Raw genomic sequence first — 18,065 nt, forward strand, 5'->3', positions numbered from 1 at the left:
TTAAATGCCTGGCAGCAGTCGCAGTTATTGGTTTCTGTGTGTGCCCGAGTGCGTGTGTGAGTGTCATAAAATGTGCGTAAAACTTGCTTATGGCATTTATTGATAGATCGTTTGGCCAATGAATTTTTATTTAAAGCATGACTAAATAAAATGGTATTTATGGCAAATAGCAGCTTGCAGCATGCTTGCCTATAAACTGCAAGAACTATTGATTTGCTATAATTGTCCTCGCACTTAAGGCAAACTGTAGAGAACTTTGTTCTGATAAGCTGAACAAGTTTAATGGGAGAAACGATGACATAATGACATAAGTCTCTAGAGAGCATCAGAAATTATTACAAGCCACATTTTTTTGTAATTCTTAATTGCAACAAATAGTTATATTTGCGCAAAATTCTATTTTTTCAAAATGCAAGGAAAATATATGTAAATTTTAATAATTCACAAAGTTAAAGCAGTTGCCAGATTACAAAATTTGATATAACTTTTATTATTAACTACATATATATAATTTACATTTTTTATTTAAATGTCTATTAATTCCTTGAGTACGAAACATAAGAGAATCAGTCTTCAAATCAATTCTTTTTTTTTGTTAATTACTATAAAAATAATAAAGAATTAAATGGTATTGATTTGTAAATAAACATTTTATCGTATAAAATGGGCTTTAATAATGACTACAAATATCCGAAGGCAGTTCGTATTTTTTCAATGTGTCACATTGTATGTTAAGTTGCTGACTCATGAGCTCTGCTCACATTTCGCAACTTGGCAACCTGTTGACATGTGCTGGGCCGAGATGCTGCTTGGGCAAGGCTATTATCACGTACAGTTACATCTGTTATCAGCTGACGGTGAATGTCAATAGCAGTTATCGATAATGTGATAACTTACCAGTTCGATGATAACATATAAAAGCAGCCCATATAAAAGGCCACATACTGCCAAATTCGGAAATTAAATCAAAGCGTTGTGTTTGTCGTTGCCAATCGTTAGAATTTAAAAAAAAAATAAAATGAAGTTACTTTGGTTGCTGGCGCAGTTCTTGGTGCTGCTCAGCTTTTACCCCGCTGTTCGCTGTCAGCTGCAGTGCAATGCAATGTCGAGCACTCGGCAAAAGCGCATTGTCATACACAGTCCGGGAGCAGAGCAGCTGAACAAGCTGGACAGCTGCCAGTATGAGGTGGCGCCGTGGAGCGCACAGGTCTGTCAAGTGCGCATCGATTTCGAGCGCTTGGAGCTGCCGCAACCGCGCCTCAATGCCAGCACGCAGCTGCTGGAGTGCGTCGATTTTCTGCAGGTGCAGCGTTTTCAGCTGTGCGGCCGCAACAACGGACAGCATCTGTACGTGCAACTGCAACGGGGCCAGACACTGAAATTGCACTTCAAATTGGGCAGCCACTCATCGCAGTCCACGTGGCAGCTGACGCTAACACAACTCGAGTGTCCGCAGCATACGCAGCATCCAGCTGCTGCTGCTGCCCCCGTGCCCACTGTACGCCCCCTGTTGCCCTTCTTTAGAAATTTACTGCCACGCACCATATTTGGTGGCAATGCTGGCCCTGGTCCAGCCGTGCAGCTGATTCAGACGTTAACTGGGCCCTCGCAGGCTGATCTGGAGCTCTTGGCACCGCTGGGCTGTGATCAGTATTGGCGCAGCTCGTCGGGCGGCATTGTTAGCTTCAACTTTGCGGGCGGCGTTTATATGCCCGATCTGAAGTACGCCATATGTGTGGCAGGTGCCGCAAATCAGGAGATAAGGTGAGTGTCGAGAAAGACAATATATTACAATTACAGCTGTTGACAGACGGCCTGATTGATGATGAAAGCTTGGTCTTGAGATTTGGCAAAAAGATAATTCCACTTAAATAAAGTCGAAAAACACATTCACCCATGTGAAAATTCGTTGGAGAACGACTTATAGTTTATCAATAAATATTGGTTCACTTTATTTAATTTAATTTATATTATATTGCTGGACATTAATTTGTATTTGATTTATTTTACTTTACAGCTACAACATTGAACACTTTGCCTTATCCAAATTCAATGATGCACCTGGTGCTGGCTATGACACGGACTGTCACAGCACTGTCCGAACTTTGGGACGTGCTTCCGACTATCTGTTAATACCCAACTCATATATGGCAAATAATCAGGCACTGCAGCCCACTTATTATTGCGGTAACGAACTGGCCGGCAACAAACTAATCGCACGTCCGCCCTTTGTCATGTATTTCTCCAGCGATGCGCAGACAAGTGCATCCGAAACGGGCTTCCAATTGACGTATGCAGTGCAACAGTCGCAGTCAAGGTTCGAGTTGTAAATTTCACCAATATTAACTTAATCAATGCACACAGTAATATGTAGTTGCATCGATACAATGGAGCAATTGGCCATGGGGTACAGTTCGCTTTCATTGCCACTGCGTTGCCTTAATTAAACGGGCCCAGCACATGGGCATAAACTCATCTCACTCTCTACATGCATTATTGAAAGCTCAATCAGACGGATAACATTTGAGCGTCAAAATTGTGGGCTGGCAGGGAGGCTAGGCCTAATAAATTCGGGCCACAATTAAATAAGCAATACTGTGGCACAAATCTGTTTTAATTGAATACAATTTGTTGTTTATAGCTTGCACAGGATAACTAATTAACGAACTTAATTGTTGGCTAAATAGAGCTGAACTTTTATTAGCTGAAAAACCTGAATTTTTAGCCGAAATTAAGAATGTTGATAGACAAGATAAAAGCAAAATACATTTATTGCTGCTCTTGCTCCACAAAAAAAAACTTTTTTTCTAATCTAACATTTCTTTGTAATTTGTGCCTTATTTGCTTTGATAACTTTGGTTTGTTCATAGTTTGAGTTGTGCTTAGTACTTAAAAACTGAATACTTTACTGTTGCACATATTTGGTCAATTAGCAAAAGTTTAAATAGTTGTTACCTGAAGCAATTGTTAGAGCACAAATGTAGTTTGTTGTTGCATTTTATTTGGCCCACTCTGCACCACTCTGTGGTATACGTTTCCCCTTATGCAACAGTAAATGGCATTTACATATATAATTGCAATGTCGTGTTACGTATCTGGATACGCTGTTATCACGTGAATAACCAGCTGCCTGTTACGCCCACAGTTGCCCAAAACACGCCCCAATATGCGACTGCATAAACGAATACGTAAGCATTCATGGATTTTTGCAGTGACATTTTGACGGTTCTGCTGGCAACGATGGTGGCAGTTGCTGCTGCCATTTGGTTGGCCATGTATGTTTAATGTGAATTTAACAAAATACTGCGGTGTAAGTGTGAAAATTGTTAAATGCATTTCATGCATTCAGCCAGGTGGTGGCACAATTTGCGGATCAATAAATGCCGGAAAACGGATGCGGATGCGAAATTTGCGATTGAATTGATTGAAATGTTTGCAGCGATTGAGCGATTGAGCGATTGAACGACAGCTGTACATTAACATGCATGCCGTTCAACTGTTTGTGTAAAATAATGTCTAAGGCACTGGCTCAGGTGTCCTGGAAATTGATATGAAATGCAATTATGCGTATATTCCGGGGGCAGATACACTCTGTAAAGTGCCTGTAAACACAATGAAATTGCATTTGCATCGATGAACCGGCTCGAGCATCAGGAAATTGCCTTTCAAATATGCATCGTCATATGCTCCAACAAGACGCAATCTGCTGCATACTTCCAGGCGCTAAGCTTTAGCTCGTTTGCCTAACGACAGCTTGCCGGCAATTTATGCAGTCAGCGCTCTTGAGCATAATGGTCAGCAAAAGGGCAGCAGCAGCAGCAGCAGCAGCAGCTTGGAGTGTGTCTTTCGACTCGACACACACAGTCCCGCTCTCTTTGCCTCTGTCCCGCTCTGGTCGCCCTTTAATGTTTCTATCCTTTGGCAAATTGTTTTTTCAACAGCAGGACCAGCAGCAACAACGGCAGCAGCATCATCTGAAGCAGTTTTCAGTTAAAGCTGCAATTTTTCGACTTTCGATTTCAATGTAGCCTTTGGCTACAAGCCAGCAAAAGCATACCAGACCAGCTGTTGCCTTAAGTTGACCAAACCTTTGAAGTTGGCACTTACAAAATTTTTAGCACAATTTTCACGATTTCACAATTTATGAGTTCTATGCAAAAATGTGCAGCTGCATTTCATTTGCTTCGCAAGGCCACACAAAGGCGACTTCATGGCTGGCATTTTATGGGCACTTCATAAAAGCACGCGGCGGCAATTAAAACGCACTTTGTGTCGCACATGGCGTATGCGTAATATTTGGCTGACCAAATGAAAAACTACAATTTTGGCAGCTGCTGAAATATGTTTGTTAGCTGGGCGCAATTTTAATTACAACGTTTTCTAGTCTCCACTGCTCACAATGCCAACATTGTCCAACAAACAGACATGCACTTAAATTATGTGTACAAAGTTAAAACTTCTACTATGCATTTCGTGGCATTTGGGAACATGATTATAAATTATTTTGTGCTACAAAAATTAACAATTTGTTGCATCGATTATTTAACAATGTTTTGAGCTGTTTTTCTTTTTGTTTTAAAAGAAGTGGCTTACTTTAAATCTATATTCAATTGTATTGAAATTGATTTAATTTAATTTTAATTTTTAATTAATAATTTTAATTAATTTCATTACTAAGAACCAGCTCAAGCTTGGACTAAATTTTAATGTGCAATAAATGAAAAGTACTCACAAACTGAGGTAACTCATCTTAGCTGTGATATAGAATATATAACTCAAAAATATTCTTATTTGTTTATACTTTTTGCTCGTTTTAACATTTGTTGTTGTCGGTACACTTTCTCGCCACTGAATTTATTTTAAGCGCTAAATTCTGAAAAAAACTGTTAGATAATAAAAGCCGTACAATACGTTGCCCCATGTGGCAATTCCATGGCATATATGGCCAATTTTATAGCCAACGAAAAATATTTATTTATATAAACATTTTTTTACATAGAAAAAAATAGGTGCACGAAGCGTTTGACTTTTTCAAATTGAATTTTTAAATTCCGCCAACATTGTCAGCGAATGGACGTTGTTGCTCTCGTGGCTTAAATTCTTGTTATTTTTTTTCCCATTATTTTTTTGTTATTTCTTTTTTTTTTTATATTTTTTATTTGCTTCAATTTTTTGCTGTGCGTCCTGTGTGTGTTACTGTCAACTTTGTAGCGCCTGTCCGACGCCAAAGGCCAATGCAATTTGTACGCGAATGAAATTTGTAGGCGGCTACTGCATAACGCATAGAAAATTGCAACATCAATTTTCCAAAGGCGAGCTGTGCTAAAAAATAAAAAGATTTATTGTCAAATATGGGGCCATATTGTGGTTAACATTCTATTTAAAATGTCAACGAAAATTAACTGCAAACCGATTTATTTAATTGAATTTGGCCAAATACAACAAAATGCCTTGCACACTTTCGAGCGTATTTATATGAAAAACATTTTTCATAGATATTTGCTGGTTGTAATTTTATAAGCCAGAACGTATATTTCAAGCAAAAATAAATTCGCACTGAAACAAGTTTTAAAGCACGCGAAAATCAAACATAAATCAGACTCAGATAAAAATTGACCTCGACATTATTATGGAAGGCGACCTCGTTCGAAGGCCGTTCGTCGGCAGCCCAAAACACAAACATTTTCATAAACTTAAATGCCAATTAAATAACATTAAATTGTGCGCAAAATGAACCCAAGCAACACTCCAAAAAAATAAAGGCAGCCCCTGTCGAAGGGCTGTCAACATGACAAAGGGAAAAATTAAGCAGCTAAACAGGGCCTTATGGAGGACCAGCAAAAGCAAAAGCAAACCAACCAAACCAGCCAATGGAGTCCAAGAGACTAAGGCCGCAAGCCAAACTGAATGCATAAGCCATACGAACATGACACTGACAGAGCACACACTCACACATTCACATACATATATAAACACTTATCCAGAACATGCTCTGCCAGGGAACAACAACAACAACAACAACACACAAAAGCCAAAACCAACAACATAATCTATGGGTTGTCAACAAAACGACAAAGAACGAAAGAGTAAGAGCACAACCATAAAGCCGGTAGAGAAAGCATCTAAAAAGTGTACGACTTGCCGGCTATATAAAGAGGAAGAGGAAGACTACGAGCAAACAAATTAGTATGCAAGTCAGGCAGCAGATTAGGACACCAAAGTTTTCGCGACATAAACGGACAACAGTCGAGCTGGCGAACTGGCGAGCTGTCGAGCTGGCCAGCAGCAACAATGGCATTTGGCTTATGCATGAAAATGCCTACCAATACACATACATTACACACCGCTACTAAACACAAAATATTTACTCGGTGTTTTTTTTTTTTGGGTTTTTTTATTCTTATGGCTTATGTGAAATAATGAAGTTTCTGGCTGTATGCTTAGCCACAGCAAATCGTAAAAGGCTGTATTAAAAACCCCTTAAACTGTGATTATGCTACCATATCGAACTTGTAATACACTATTATTTTCAAAAACAAATATTATAAAAGCCTTTAGGATAGATTTGTACTGGTCTTTTTTTTTGCATTCATAAAGTCTTCAAGTCTCTTCTTATATTTATTCTATTATAGTAAGCAAGTAAGTCTCATATACAAATTTACAAGGGTGACTATATAAATCGATCTGGGAGATCGATTGGGTGAGACCTTTACAATCACCTCCACGGTCGGAGGATGTGATGTGGTGTTATGTGATGCGCTTGAGCCTATTAGAGTAGCTTTTCTACAGCATACTTTTGGTCCGCCCATAAAAATAAACCATTCACAATATACTCATGCCGCAATTTTAATAAAAATTAAAAAGGAAATAACTCGGCTAAATTCAGTCAGATTTCGAAGTGATATACCTCTTTCTACTCGTACGGACCCCAACTTTCGATTGCCATCCGAAAATCCACATTCTAAGAGATGACCCAAATTGAACGAAAATACAGTGTAACCATCACGTTTTTTTCGAAAAATGACTTTTTTCCGAAATCGAAAAACCTTCATGGCATTCGATTCTATTGACCTCCGCGGGTAACCCCTCCCAATCCGCCCTCTATCGGGCTTTATTTGGCCGAGATATCGCCATTTAAAGTATTCCAAAAACATGCGTGTGGTTGTGGACACATTGCATACTTTTGTGATGTCCACATAATACGTTTGAACCTATTAGGGTTGCTTTTCTACAGCATACTTTTGGTTCGCCCATAAAAAGAAACCATTCACAATATACTCATGCTGCAATTTTAATAAAAAATTAAAAAGGAAATAACTCAACTAAATTAAGTCCGATTTCGAAGTGATATACCTCTTTCTACTCGTACGGATCCCGACTATAGATTGCCATCCGAAAAAACATTCTAAGAGATGACACAACTTGACCGAAAATACAGTGTAACCATCACGTTTTTTTCGAAAAATGACTTTTTTCCGAAATCGAAAAACGTTGATGGCATTCGATTCTATTGACCTCCGCGGGTAACCCCTCCCAATCTGCCCTCTATCGGGCTTCATTTGGCCGAGATATCACCATTTAAAGTTTTCCAAAAAAATGCGTGTGACTGTGGACATAGAAGTAGAGGAAAGCATTGCATACTTTTGTGATGTCCACATAATACGCTTGAGCCTACTAGGGTTGCTTTTCTACAGCATACTTTTAGTCCGCCCATTAAAATAAACCATTCACAATATACTCATGCTGCAATTTTAATAAAAAATTAAAAAGGAAATAACTCGACTAAATTCAGTCCGATTTCGAAGTGATATACCTCTTTCTACTCGTACGGACCCCAACTTTCGATTGCCATCTGAAAATCCACATTCTAAGAGATGACCCAAATTGACCGAAAATACAGTGTAACCATCACGTTTTTTTCGAAAAATGACTTTTTTCCGAAATCGAAAAACCTTCATGGCATTCGATTCTATTGACCTCCGCGGGTAACCCCTCCCAATCTGCCCTCTATCGGGCTTTATTTGGCCGAGATATCGCCATTTAAAGTTTTCCAAAAACATGCGTGTGGTTGTGGACACAGAAGTAAAGGAAAGCATTGCATACTTTTGTGATGTCCACATAATACGTTTGAGCCTATTAGGGTTGCTTTTCTACAGCATACTTTTGGTCCGCCCATAAAAAGAAACCATTCACAATATACTCATGCTGCAATTTTAATAAAAAATTAAAAAGGAAATAACTCAACTAAATTAAGTCCGATTTCGAAGTGATATACCTCTTTCTACTCGTACGGATCCCGACTATCGATTGCCATCATCACGTTTTTTTCGAAAAATGACTTTTTTCCGAAATCGAAAAACGTTGATGGCATTCGATTCTATTGACCTCCGCGGGTAACCCCTCCCAATCTGCCCTCTATCGGGCTTTATTTGGCCGAGATATCGCCATTTAAAGTTTTCCAAAAACATGCGTGTGGTTGTGGACACAGAAGTTAAGGAAAGCATTGCATACTTTTGTGATGTCCACATAATACGTTTGAGCCTATTAGGGTTGCTTTTCTACAGCATACTTTTGGTCCGCCCATAAAAAGAAACCATTCACAATATACTCATGCTGCAATTTTAATAAAAAATTAAAAAGGAAATAACTCAACTAAATTAAGTCCGATTTCGAAGTGATATACCTCTTTCTACTCGTACGGATCCCGACTATCGATTGCCATCCGAAAATCCACATTCTAAGAGATGACCCAAATTGACCGAAAATACAGTGTAACCATCACGTTTTTTTCGAAAAATGACTTTTTTCCGAAATCGAAAAACCTTCATGGCATTCGATTCTATTGACCTCCGCGGGTAACCCCTCCCAATCTGCCCTCTATCGGGCTTCATTTGGCCGAGATATCACCATTTAAAGTTTTCCAAAAACATGCGTGTGATTGTGGACATAGAAGTAGAGGAAAGCATTGCATACTTTTGTGATGTCCACATAATACGCTTGAGCCTACTAGGGTTGCTTTTCTACAGCATACTTTTGGTCGGACCATAAAAATAAACCATTCACAATATACTCATGCTGAAATTTATTAAAAAAAAATAAAATGGAAATAACTCGACTAAATTCAGTCCGATTTCGAAGTGATATACCTCTTTCTACTCGTACGGATCCCGACTATCGATCGCCATCCGAAAATCCACATTCTAAGAGATGACCCAAATTGACCGAAAATACAGTGTAACCATCACGTTTTTTTCGAAAAATGACTTTTTTCCGAAATCGAAAAACGTTGATGGCATTCGATTCTATTGACCTCCGCGGGTAACCCCTCCCAATCTGCCCTCTATCGGGCTTCATTTGGCCGAGATATCACCATTTAAAGTTTTCCAAAAACATGCGTGTGATTGTGGACATAGAAGTAGAGGAAAGCATTGCATACTTTTGTGATGTCCACATAATACGCTTGAGCCTACTAGGGTTGCTTTTCTACAGCATACTTTTGGTCGGACCATAAAAATAAACCATTCACAATATACTCATGCTGAAATTTATTAAAAATTTAAAAAGGAAATAACTCGGCTAAATTCAGTCAGATTTCGAAGTGATATACCTCTTTCTACTCGTACGGATCCCGACTATCGATCGCCATCCGAAAATCCACATTCTAAGAGATGACCCAAATTGACCGAAAATACAGTGTAACCATCACGTTTTTTTCGAAAAATGACTTTTTTCCGAAATCGAAAAACGTTGATGGCATTCGATTCTATTGACCTCCGCGGGTAACCCCTCCCAATCTGCCCTCTATCGGGCTTCATTTGGCCGAGATATCACCATTTAAAGTTTTCCAAAAACAAGCGTGTGATTGTGGACATAGAAGTAGAGGAAAGCATTGCATACTTTTGTGATGTCCACATAATACGCTTGAGCCTACTAGGGTTGCTTTTCTACAGCATACTTTTGGTCGGACCATAAAAATAAACCATTCACAATATACTCATGCTGAAATTTATTAAAAATTTAAAAAGGAAATAACTCGGCTAAATTCAGTCAGATTTCGAAGTGATATACCTCTTTCTACTCGTACGGACCCCAACTTTCGATTGCCATCCGAAAATCCACATTCTAAGAGATGACCCAAATTGAACGAAAATACAGTGTAACCATCACGTTTTTTTCGAAAAATGACTTTTTTCCGAAATCGAAAAACCTTCATGGCATTCGATTCTATTGACCTCCGCGGGTAACTCCTCCCAATCTGCCCTCTATCGGGCTTCATTTGGCCGAGATATCACCATTTAAAGTTTTCCAAAAACATGCGTGTGATTGTGGACATAGAAGTAGAGGAAAGTATTGCATACTTTTGTGATGTCCACATAATACGCTTGAGCCTACTAGGGTTGCTTTTCTACAGCATAGTTTTGGTCGGACCATAATAATAAACCATTCACAATATACTCATGCTGAAATTTATTAAAAAAAAATAAAATGGAAATAACTCGACTAAATTCAGTCCGATTTCGAAGTGATATACCTCTTTCTACTCGTACGGACCCCAACTTTCGATTGCCATCTGAAAATCCACATTCTAAGAGATGACCCAAATTGACCGAAAATACAGTGTAACCATCACGTTTTTTTCGAAAAATGACTATTTTCCGAAATCGAAAAACGTTGATGGCATTCGATTCTATTGACCTCCGCGGGTAACCCCTCCCAATCTGCCCTCTATCGGGCTTTATTTGGCCGAGATATCGCTATTTAAAGTTTTCCAAAAACATACGTGTGGTTGTGGTCATAGAAGTAAAGGTAAGCTTTAACTCGGCTAAATTCAGTCCGATTTCGTAGTGATATACGTCTTTCTACTCGTACGGATCCCGACTATAGATTGCTATCCGAAAATCCACATCCTAAGAGATGACCCAAATTGACCGAAAATACTCAACGCCATCACCGTCCTCCTCCGGGTCTTGACATAAATATCTCCTACTAAAATTTAGACAATCTCCCCAGTATCACCCCTTAAATCACCCCATTATAACTTATCTTTAAGTTATATGCCCTCTATCGGGCTTTATTTGGCCGAGATATCGCCATTTATGGACCTCCGCGAATGCAACATGAATTTCAACGGCAATTTTAATATCTCGCAGCTCACATAACTCTTTTATTTTTACTTACGCCAAATTGTGTTGGCTTGTTTGCAAATTGTTAAACAATTGTAATATAGTATTTATCTAAGCTACTGAGCTATTTATATTGTGAATTTATGGGCATATAAAATGCACTATAAATCAAATGATGTCTTAAATTGTTAATCAAAATAAAATAAATTTCAATCTAAATAAAGCAAATGCGCAAATCAACCAATTCAATCCAATCCAATCCAATCCGATTTTAGTTGAATCGTTCGTACTAAATAGCTCTCGGCCAAAATGCCAGCAAATATGCATAAATAAATAAATGTAAATCATGTTTGTAGCAAAAACATTGCATTCCAGGCATTGGGCTCAGTATGTTTTCTGTTTTAAACAGAAATATATTTGACTGCTAAAATGCAAATAAATTTGCGACTTAATTAATAATGCTGAAAGATATTAATTTTATTTTGATTTCAATGCCTGGAATGCTTTAAGAATTTGTAATCAAATTTAAAAGTGCTATACAAGTCTTTAAAGTAGATAATTCTAAAAATATAAAATTGTTATTTTTTGCTTTGGATTAATAATAAACTCTTGACATTGTTTCAAAAAATGTTTCAAAAGCCGGAAGATAAACTTAGTATTTAATTCTAAATGCATTTCATGTCTATATTTTAATAACCCAGAATTGCTTTTTCTTTTATATATAAAACTATAAACCTGCTCAAATATTTTTTTCAGACTTAGTATACAACATTTAATCCATGTCTTAACTTGAATGCAAACTGGTATTGAAACTCAAAATTTATTAGCCTTAAAGCCTTTTCAACAGCAGTTTTTTCTTAAGATTTTCGTGATATTCTGTTGCAGAGCTTAATCATAACTTATGTGTATTTATTAAAGTTATGGCCAACACATACTTGCTGCCATATAATTTTCATATTTTCATACATTGTTTAACTTGCAACGCCGCCCACTTCCTGAGCTTCCTTAGCTACTTGCCAGCTGCCCCACCAACCGCACCCTATCCCACTGAGCTCTTCGACAACAATGTGTGTGCAAAACGTAAGTTTGCGTGCCAGGCGCATATAAATTAGCCGCTTATAATATTCTGTTGGCATTTTTCAAATTTCCAGTTAGCAATTTGGCTGTGGGTGAGTGTGTGTGTGTGTGTGTGTGTGTGTGTGTGTGTGTGTGTGCGTGTGTGTCTAGGTGAAAGAGTTCGTACGCCGTAAAGTATGCAGCTTACGTGCTCAAGGTTTTTACCTGTGCACCGCCAGGCACCGCACACATCACGACAAATATTATGAAACAAAAGCAAAAAACAATAATTAACATATTAATAAATTTTAGCATATCTGAGAGGCTATAATTTTGTGTAATTCTAGACGAGCTCAGCTGGGCAACACCTCAAGGAAATTGGCCAAAAAGCAGCAGCACGCTAATTTGTGTTAGGAATTTCATTTTTATGGCGCACTTCAATTAATAATAGCCTAATATAATCACTTCTGCACTCAAAGTAAACCGAATAATAACAGAAAACAGTTGTTATCGCAAAAAGAAAACAAAACACAGTCTTATCAATATTTGCTGCCGTTAACGCCATCGCCTTCAATTACTTTTACTTTCGTGCTGTCTTTAGTTTTCCACTCATTGTGCCATATATGTTTTTTACTCACGAGCACGCCTACAATCAGCATGATGAGGCCAATTAAAAGCAAGCCCAGACCCACGAATTGACCAATCTGGGGCACGCTTAAGCCCAGCTGTAATTGAATGAGACATTTAGTAATGCGCACACTTGAGATAAAACTGAAAATTACCAACCTTAAGCAGGCGGATCAGATCATCACCCAAGTCGGCGTGAAGTTGAACCACAAACAGCGGCGCATAGTGATCATAGGCCACATCCTTCAGGTAGCTAAGGGAGTGAGAGAAGATTAGTATAAATTATACCAATACAGAAGATGAGTTTTAGTAACGAATATTTTGAAGAGCATGTGAAAAATAGAGAGAATTAGCATAAATAGTATATAATATGTAATATATGTTTGTAGCTTGAGTAGATCGTAGAGCATAACTCACTCGATGGCCTCATCGCGCTGCACAAGTACACTGATCATAACTTGTCCCTTCAGGCTTAGCGGTATGCCTAGTGTCGGCTCCATTACCACATACATGCCATGCTCCAATGGATTCGGCCGCAAGCCCGTCGTATTTCTCCTATAGGACTCATCTGTCATGTAGAAGTGCAGATGCGACATGTAAATGGGACCATGATAGGCGGCTGGTGAGAAATCTAGCACACCATTCAGCGGACATTCCTTTTTGGCAACACAAAAACATTTCGTATCCGGCGCCAGTTGGCCGTTGTCGAAGCTCAGTTCGCTGGTCTCGTAGCGCCAGGCATCGATGCCCTGCACAGTGACATTCGCCATGCTGTACAGATTTATGTATCTCGATGCATCTGACAAAAATATGGAAATTGTCTCGTGCCACCGACGACCCGGCGCCCACAGCTCGCCCGTGCTGCCATTGACCTTGCCACACTCGCCCTCATAGTAGCCGGTATGTGCGGTGCCATTCCATAGCTGCAGCTCGCCCATCCGATTGAGATCCCCGTGGCCCGTGTGTATGGTGAAATTACCCTCGGCCGTCTCAGAGTTGTTGCGCATATAGAACCAGCCGAAATGGTCACTGTACAGTGGCAACAGCGGCGAATGCAGACGCTCCACAAAGTCAATGAGCTCATGGTAGAAACCATCGAATAGCCACTGTCCAGCCGTGTAGCTCATGTAGGTGCCACCTCCCTCACGATTCAGCGCAAAGTTCATAATCTTGCGCAGCGGGCGACGATATTTGCGCACATAGCGGGCGGCCGTCTGCGATTCGGGATTAATATAAGTCAAAATGCAGACAAAAAATACTCTAGCAAAAATTTGCATAACAGAGAGAAGGACAAAACTCAGTAATAAAAACAAATTGAAAACTTTGAGCGTAAATAAAAACTTTAAAAAATATTTAAGCGCGGATTGAAGCTGCGAAAGTTATTTATCTGTGTGTATGAGAACATATATATCAAATATGATGGTTCTAGCTGTTTATCGATTTAATGTGTTGTTATTAGTTAGGATTCACTATAGCTGATAATAGCTGATAATATATTTATATCTCAGTGTTTTTACTCACCAGTGTTGGAAAATGTGGAGTAACAATGACGTCGTCCAGACTACCCTTGGATTTCTCTGGCACAAAGTGCCAAACTCTTCGTCCGTAATAGGTTACCTCCGGCTGTTGCCACATAAGATGCACATTTTCCTTGTAATCACTGAACGTATAAGGTCCCAGCTGCTCAAAACTCGGTTTCACTTTATCATTATTTAAATCCTCCGGATTGGTCCAATTGAAGAGATAGAAGGTGCTATAGACCGGTGTCGGTGTGGTCACCCAGCGTTTGTATATAAACGAATTTGGCGCCAGGGGCAGTATGTTACGGATCCATTGCCGCGACAGACTGGGCCAGGCTGAAAGCAGCACAGTGCCTAGTATGAGTAGAAAACTGCCTAGGCCAAAGACCCAGATCTTTTGTTGGCGGACACTGCAGCAGCTGCAGCACATTTTGCGACTGCTGAATAAACTCAAGAGTTTCCAATGTTTATAGAAGGCAGCGAATCAAATGCTCCGATTAGATTAAAAGGTATGTATATGAATTCTTTAAATAGGATTCTTTGAATGTTGTTTTTAATATGCAAATCTGATTGATTGATTAGATTGCTTTAATGTGATAATTATAGTGATTACTTAAGAGCAGCTAACTAAGAGTGCAGCAAAAATAAAATCTATTAATTCATAAAGTTAGGTGTGTTTTGAGCACGATAAGTGCCACCAGATTAGCGACAAATTTCACTATATATATTTGACTTTTACGTAATTTGACATTTAGCAGTTGCATATTTTTTGGCAGCTTTAATTAAAATTTAGTGCTCTTTAGAAATATCAAAAATATGTCGCAGTTTTTTTGCGAATTAATAACGAACCTTATTATTTACAGTTCCTTTAGATATTAGATGTTTATAAAACGGCGTAAAGTCGCCAGTGTTTTAACAATGGAAAACCTGAATATTTTTACATATATGACATTATTCTTATAAATCCCAATAAAAACTGAAGCATTCTGGAACTTACTTGCTCAGAACTATCGGCTCCAAATATAAGTTAAGTAAAAGTATTATAAAGTGATATAAATACATTTTTTTTTTTTCAAATCACGCTTATTTTATAAATTTAGAAAATTAATAATATGAATCACAATCCAAAAATCACTTTTTGTTAAATTTTAAAATTTGTATATCGAACAGATATTAGAGTGCATCAGCTTTTTTAGCGCGAAGCATTATTTTGGAACTGTTTCTGGGTCAGTTGAGTTGTTTGTGTCTGCACTGATAAGTGCCGCCCTATCAGCTGCCGCCTGTCCATACCACTTGCGTTTGAGAGTGAGGAAAATTCCTACAGCCAAAAGGATGCAGCCCAAGCATAGAAAGCCAATGCCCGTATAGCGTCCAATTGCGGGTAGACTTAATACCAGCTATAAAGAAATGTCATGAATAGACTGCAACTGGCAATGGATATATATATATATATAGTAGTTGCCTTCAACTCGGAAGCGAGTTCCTTGTTAATAATTGCAGAGCTGCCGGTTGTGAAGAGTGGCGCATAGAAGGTTGGTATGTCTTTTATAATGCTGTGCATTAGAGGACGTTGTTAATATGTTTTCCTGACTAAACTGAACCATCATGGACTTACTCGATGTCCGCGTCTGCTTCCATATACAATGAGACCATGATGGCTGCATTCACCTGAAGCGGTACTCCAAGTTTGCGTTCCATTATGATGAAGAAATTGTCGCGTTCATAGTTTGGGTCAAGGCCAGTTATGGTGTTAGCATAACTCTCATCGGCATACATGAAATGAGAGGCTGATAGATACATGGGAGCACCATCGGAACAGGGACCCAAGCTTGTGGCGCCCGAAGCTGGACAATTATCGGGCTGTTTGTCAACCGGACAGTAGCATTTCATATCCGCTTGCCGTTGTCCATTGTCGAAGGTGTTTGGCGTCACCTCGTATTTCCAGCCCTGAATGCCCTCAATCTCATGGCTTTGGCCCGTGAACTCCAAATTGATAATGCGGCAGGTATCAGCTATGAATATGGTGAGTGCCTTCTCCTTTGGTTCGTCGGGAACAAAGAGATCTGTGGTGCTGCCATTGAGACGACCGCATTCGCCCTCATACCAACCAGTATGATTTTCACCATTCCAGAATTTAATTTCGCCCATTTCTTTGATATCACCTACGCCCGTGTGCACCGTGAAGGCGCCCTCAAAGTCTTTGGAACCGTTTCGATTTAGAAACCAAGCAAACTGATCCGTTTCAATTGGCGGCGCCAGAGGATTGTTCAAAGTCATTGCATAATGCAGAAATTCATCATAGAAACCATCGAAGAGCCACTCGCTGGCCGTGTGGGTGGCATAGAGTAAACCACCATTTTCATTGAGCGCTTTGTTAAAAAAAAACTTAATCAGTGAGGGACTGTCACGCATCATAGCCGCTGCGGCCTAAAAAAAAAAAAAAAAAAACAAACAAAATCAATAGAAATTAACATTGTACTTTCAGCATATTTAATATTTCTCACAATCGATGGTAGATGTGGCACCGTCACCAAGTCCGTTTGCTTGCCACCGGAGAGTTCCTCCTCCCAGAACCAGGTGCGATTAGGCTTGAAGGTCACCGTATTATTCTCGTGCCACTCCACATCCATTTTTACGCGCTCCTCTCTATAGACATAGGGACCCAATTGCTGGAAATTCGGTTTAACGCCATGCAGCTTAACCTCCTCCGCGTTCGTCCAATTCCACAGATACATATTCATATAAACGGGAATGGGCAAATCCGCCCATTTCTCATAGGTTCTCGATGTGGGCGTCAGCGGCAAGGCCTATAAGTAATCGAGACTATTAGCATAGCTTAATCTATCTTGATTTCTTGGCATCCACTTGCCTTCATTATGATACTATCTATGAGAGTGGGCCACCATATTACAGCTAGGAGACCGAACACTGTGAACAGTGATCCAAGGCCAAAAACCCAGACCTTTTGTTGGGTCACACCACAGCACCGACAGCACATTCCGACCACGTTTATATTCGGAATGCCTTCACCGAGTCCTATCGCTGGTTAACTAACCCATTAAAACCTAATCGCAGCTGTTTTATTCTTTCCATATGCGATAATCATACCTTAATCATAATCTTTTCCAATTGTTTTGTTTTCTTTTCATTGATTATTCATTTTTAATTGTTGCTCAAGTTTATGGACTTATTGGACGTCCAGATGTATGCACAATGCACTTAAACCAATTTCAACAAGGCCATTGGGTTTTCACGGTTACCTTTTCTTTTATCAGTCTACTGAATTTAGATTAAGAAACGCTGCCAACGACCTGGTAACAGGTGCGGCGTTTTAATCATGATTATGGGCATTTTTAGCAAACGATATCGTTAATAAGTAGCAAAAAGAAAAAGCTTTCTTTTTGCTTATAGTTGTGAATATAGGTATATTTTAACATAAATATCAATGAAGATTGTGTTTAGCTAATTAAAAAGTTAAATCGTGGAGCCATCAGCGCCGTCAGATAGCAATATGTCTTTCTGCAACCAGTTGATAACAACAGGTGCTTAATCAGAAAAGTGCGCGAGGCATAACTATTTTCGTGTTACACCTCGTCAACTTATCGCTAAATCAAGTACAAATAACCTAATCTAATCAGATACATTTTTTTATTGGCTGTAAATGCTATGCACTATACATTGTCTAAACAGCCTCATACCGAAACTGTTTAATTGAAGTAGCACTAAAAATTATGATGGT

At 39.1% G+C, this 18,065-nt stretch overlaps 3 protein-coding genes across 3 annotated transcripts; 1 reads left to right on the plus strand and 2 right to left on the minus strand.

The window, feature by feature from the left end:
- The first annotated feature begins 945 nt into the window (after nt 1-945).
- Nucleotides 946-2,561, plus strand: LOC6628527 (uncharacterized). Its single transcript, XM_002052687.4, has 2 exons — nt 946-1,764; nt 2,018-2,561. The coding sequence occupies exons 1-2, from the start codon at nt 1,019-1,021 to the stop codon at nt 2,328-2,330; spliced, it is 1,059 nt and encodes a 352-aa protein (XP_002052723.1). The 5' UTR covers nt 946-1,018; the 3' UTR covers nt 2,331-2,561.
- Nucleotides 2,562-11,296: 8,735 nt separating this feature from the next.
- Nucleotides 11,297-15,302, minus strand: LOC6628526 (protein croquemort). The gene is made up of 4 exons (XM_002052686.4): nt 14,328-15,302; nt 13,224-14,020; nt 12,966-13,059; nt 11,297-12,904 (listed from the first exon to the last, which is right to left on the minus strand). Exons 1-4 carry the CDS (start codon nt 14,754-14,756, stop codon nt 12,719-12,721), a joined length of 1,506 nt encoding a protein of 501 aa, XP_002052722.1. The 5' UTR covers nt 14,757-15,302; the 3' UTR covers nt 11,297-12,718.
- A 137-nt stretch (nt 15,303-15,439) lies between these two features.
- ninaD (neither inactivation nor afterpotential D) lies at nt 15,440-17,429 on the minus strand. The gene is made up of 5 exons (XM_002052685.4): nt 17,196-17,429; nt 16,831-17,133; nt 15,942-16,753; nt 15,789-15,879; nt 15,440-15,723 (listed from the first exon to the last, which is right to left on the minus strand). The coding sequence occupies exons 1-5, from the start codon at nt 17,322-17,324 to the stop codon at nt 15,532-15,534; spliced, it is 1,527 nt and encodes a 508-aa protein (XP_002052721.1). The 5' UTR covers nt 17,325-17,429; the 3' UTR covers nt 15,440-15,531.
- Nucleotides 17,430-18,065: the final 636 nt, after the last annotated feature.

Source organism: Drosophila virilis, chromosome 4 (genome assembly GCF_030788295.1).
Source record: "Drosophila virilis strain 15010-1051.87 chromosome 4, Dvir_AGI_RSII-ME, whole genome shotgun sequence".
NCBI lineage: Eukaryota > Metazoa > Arthropoda > Insecta > Diptera > Drosophilidae > Drosophila > Drosophila virilis.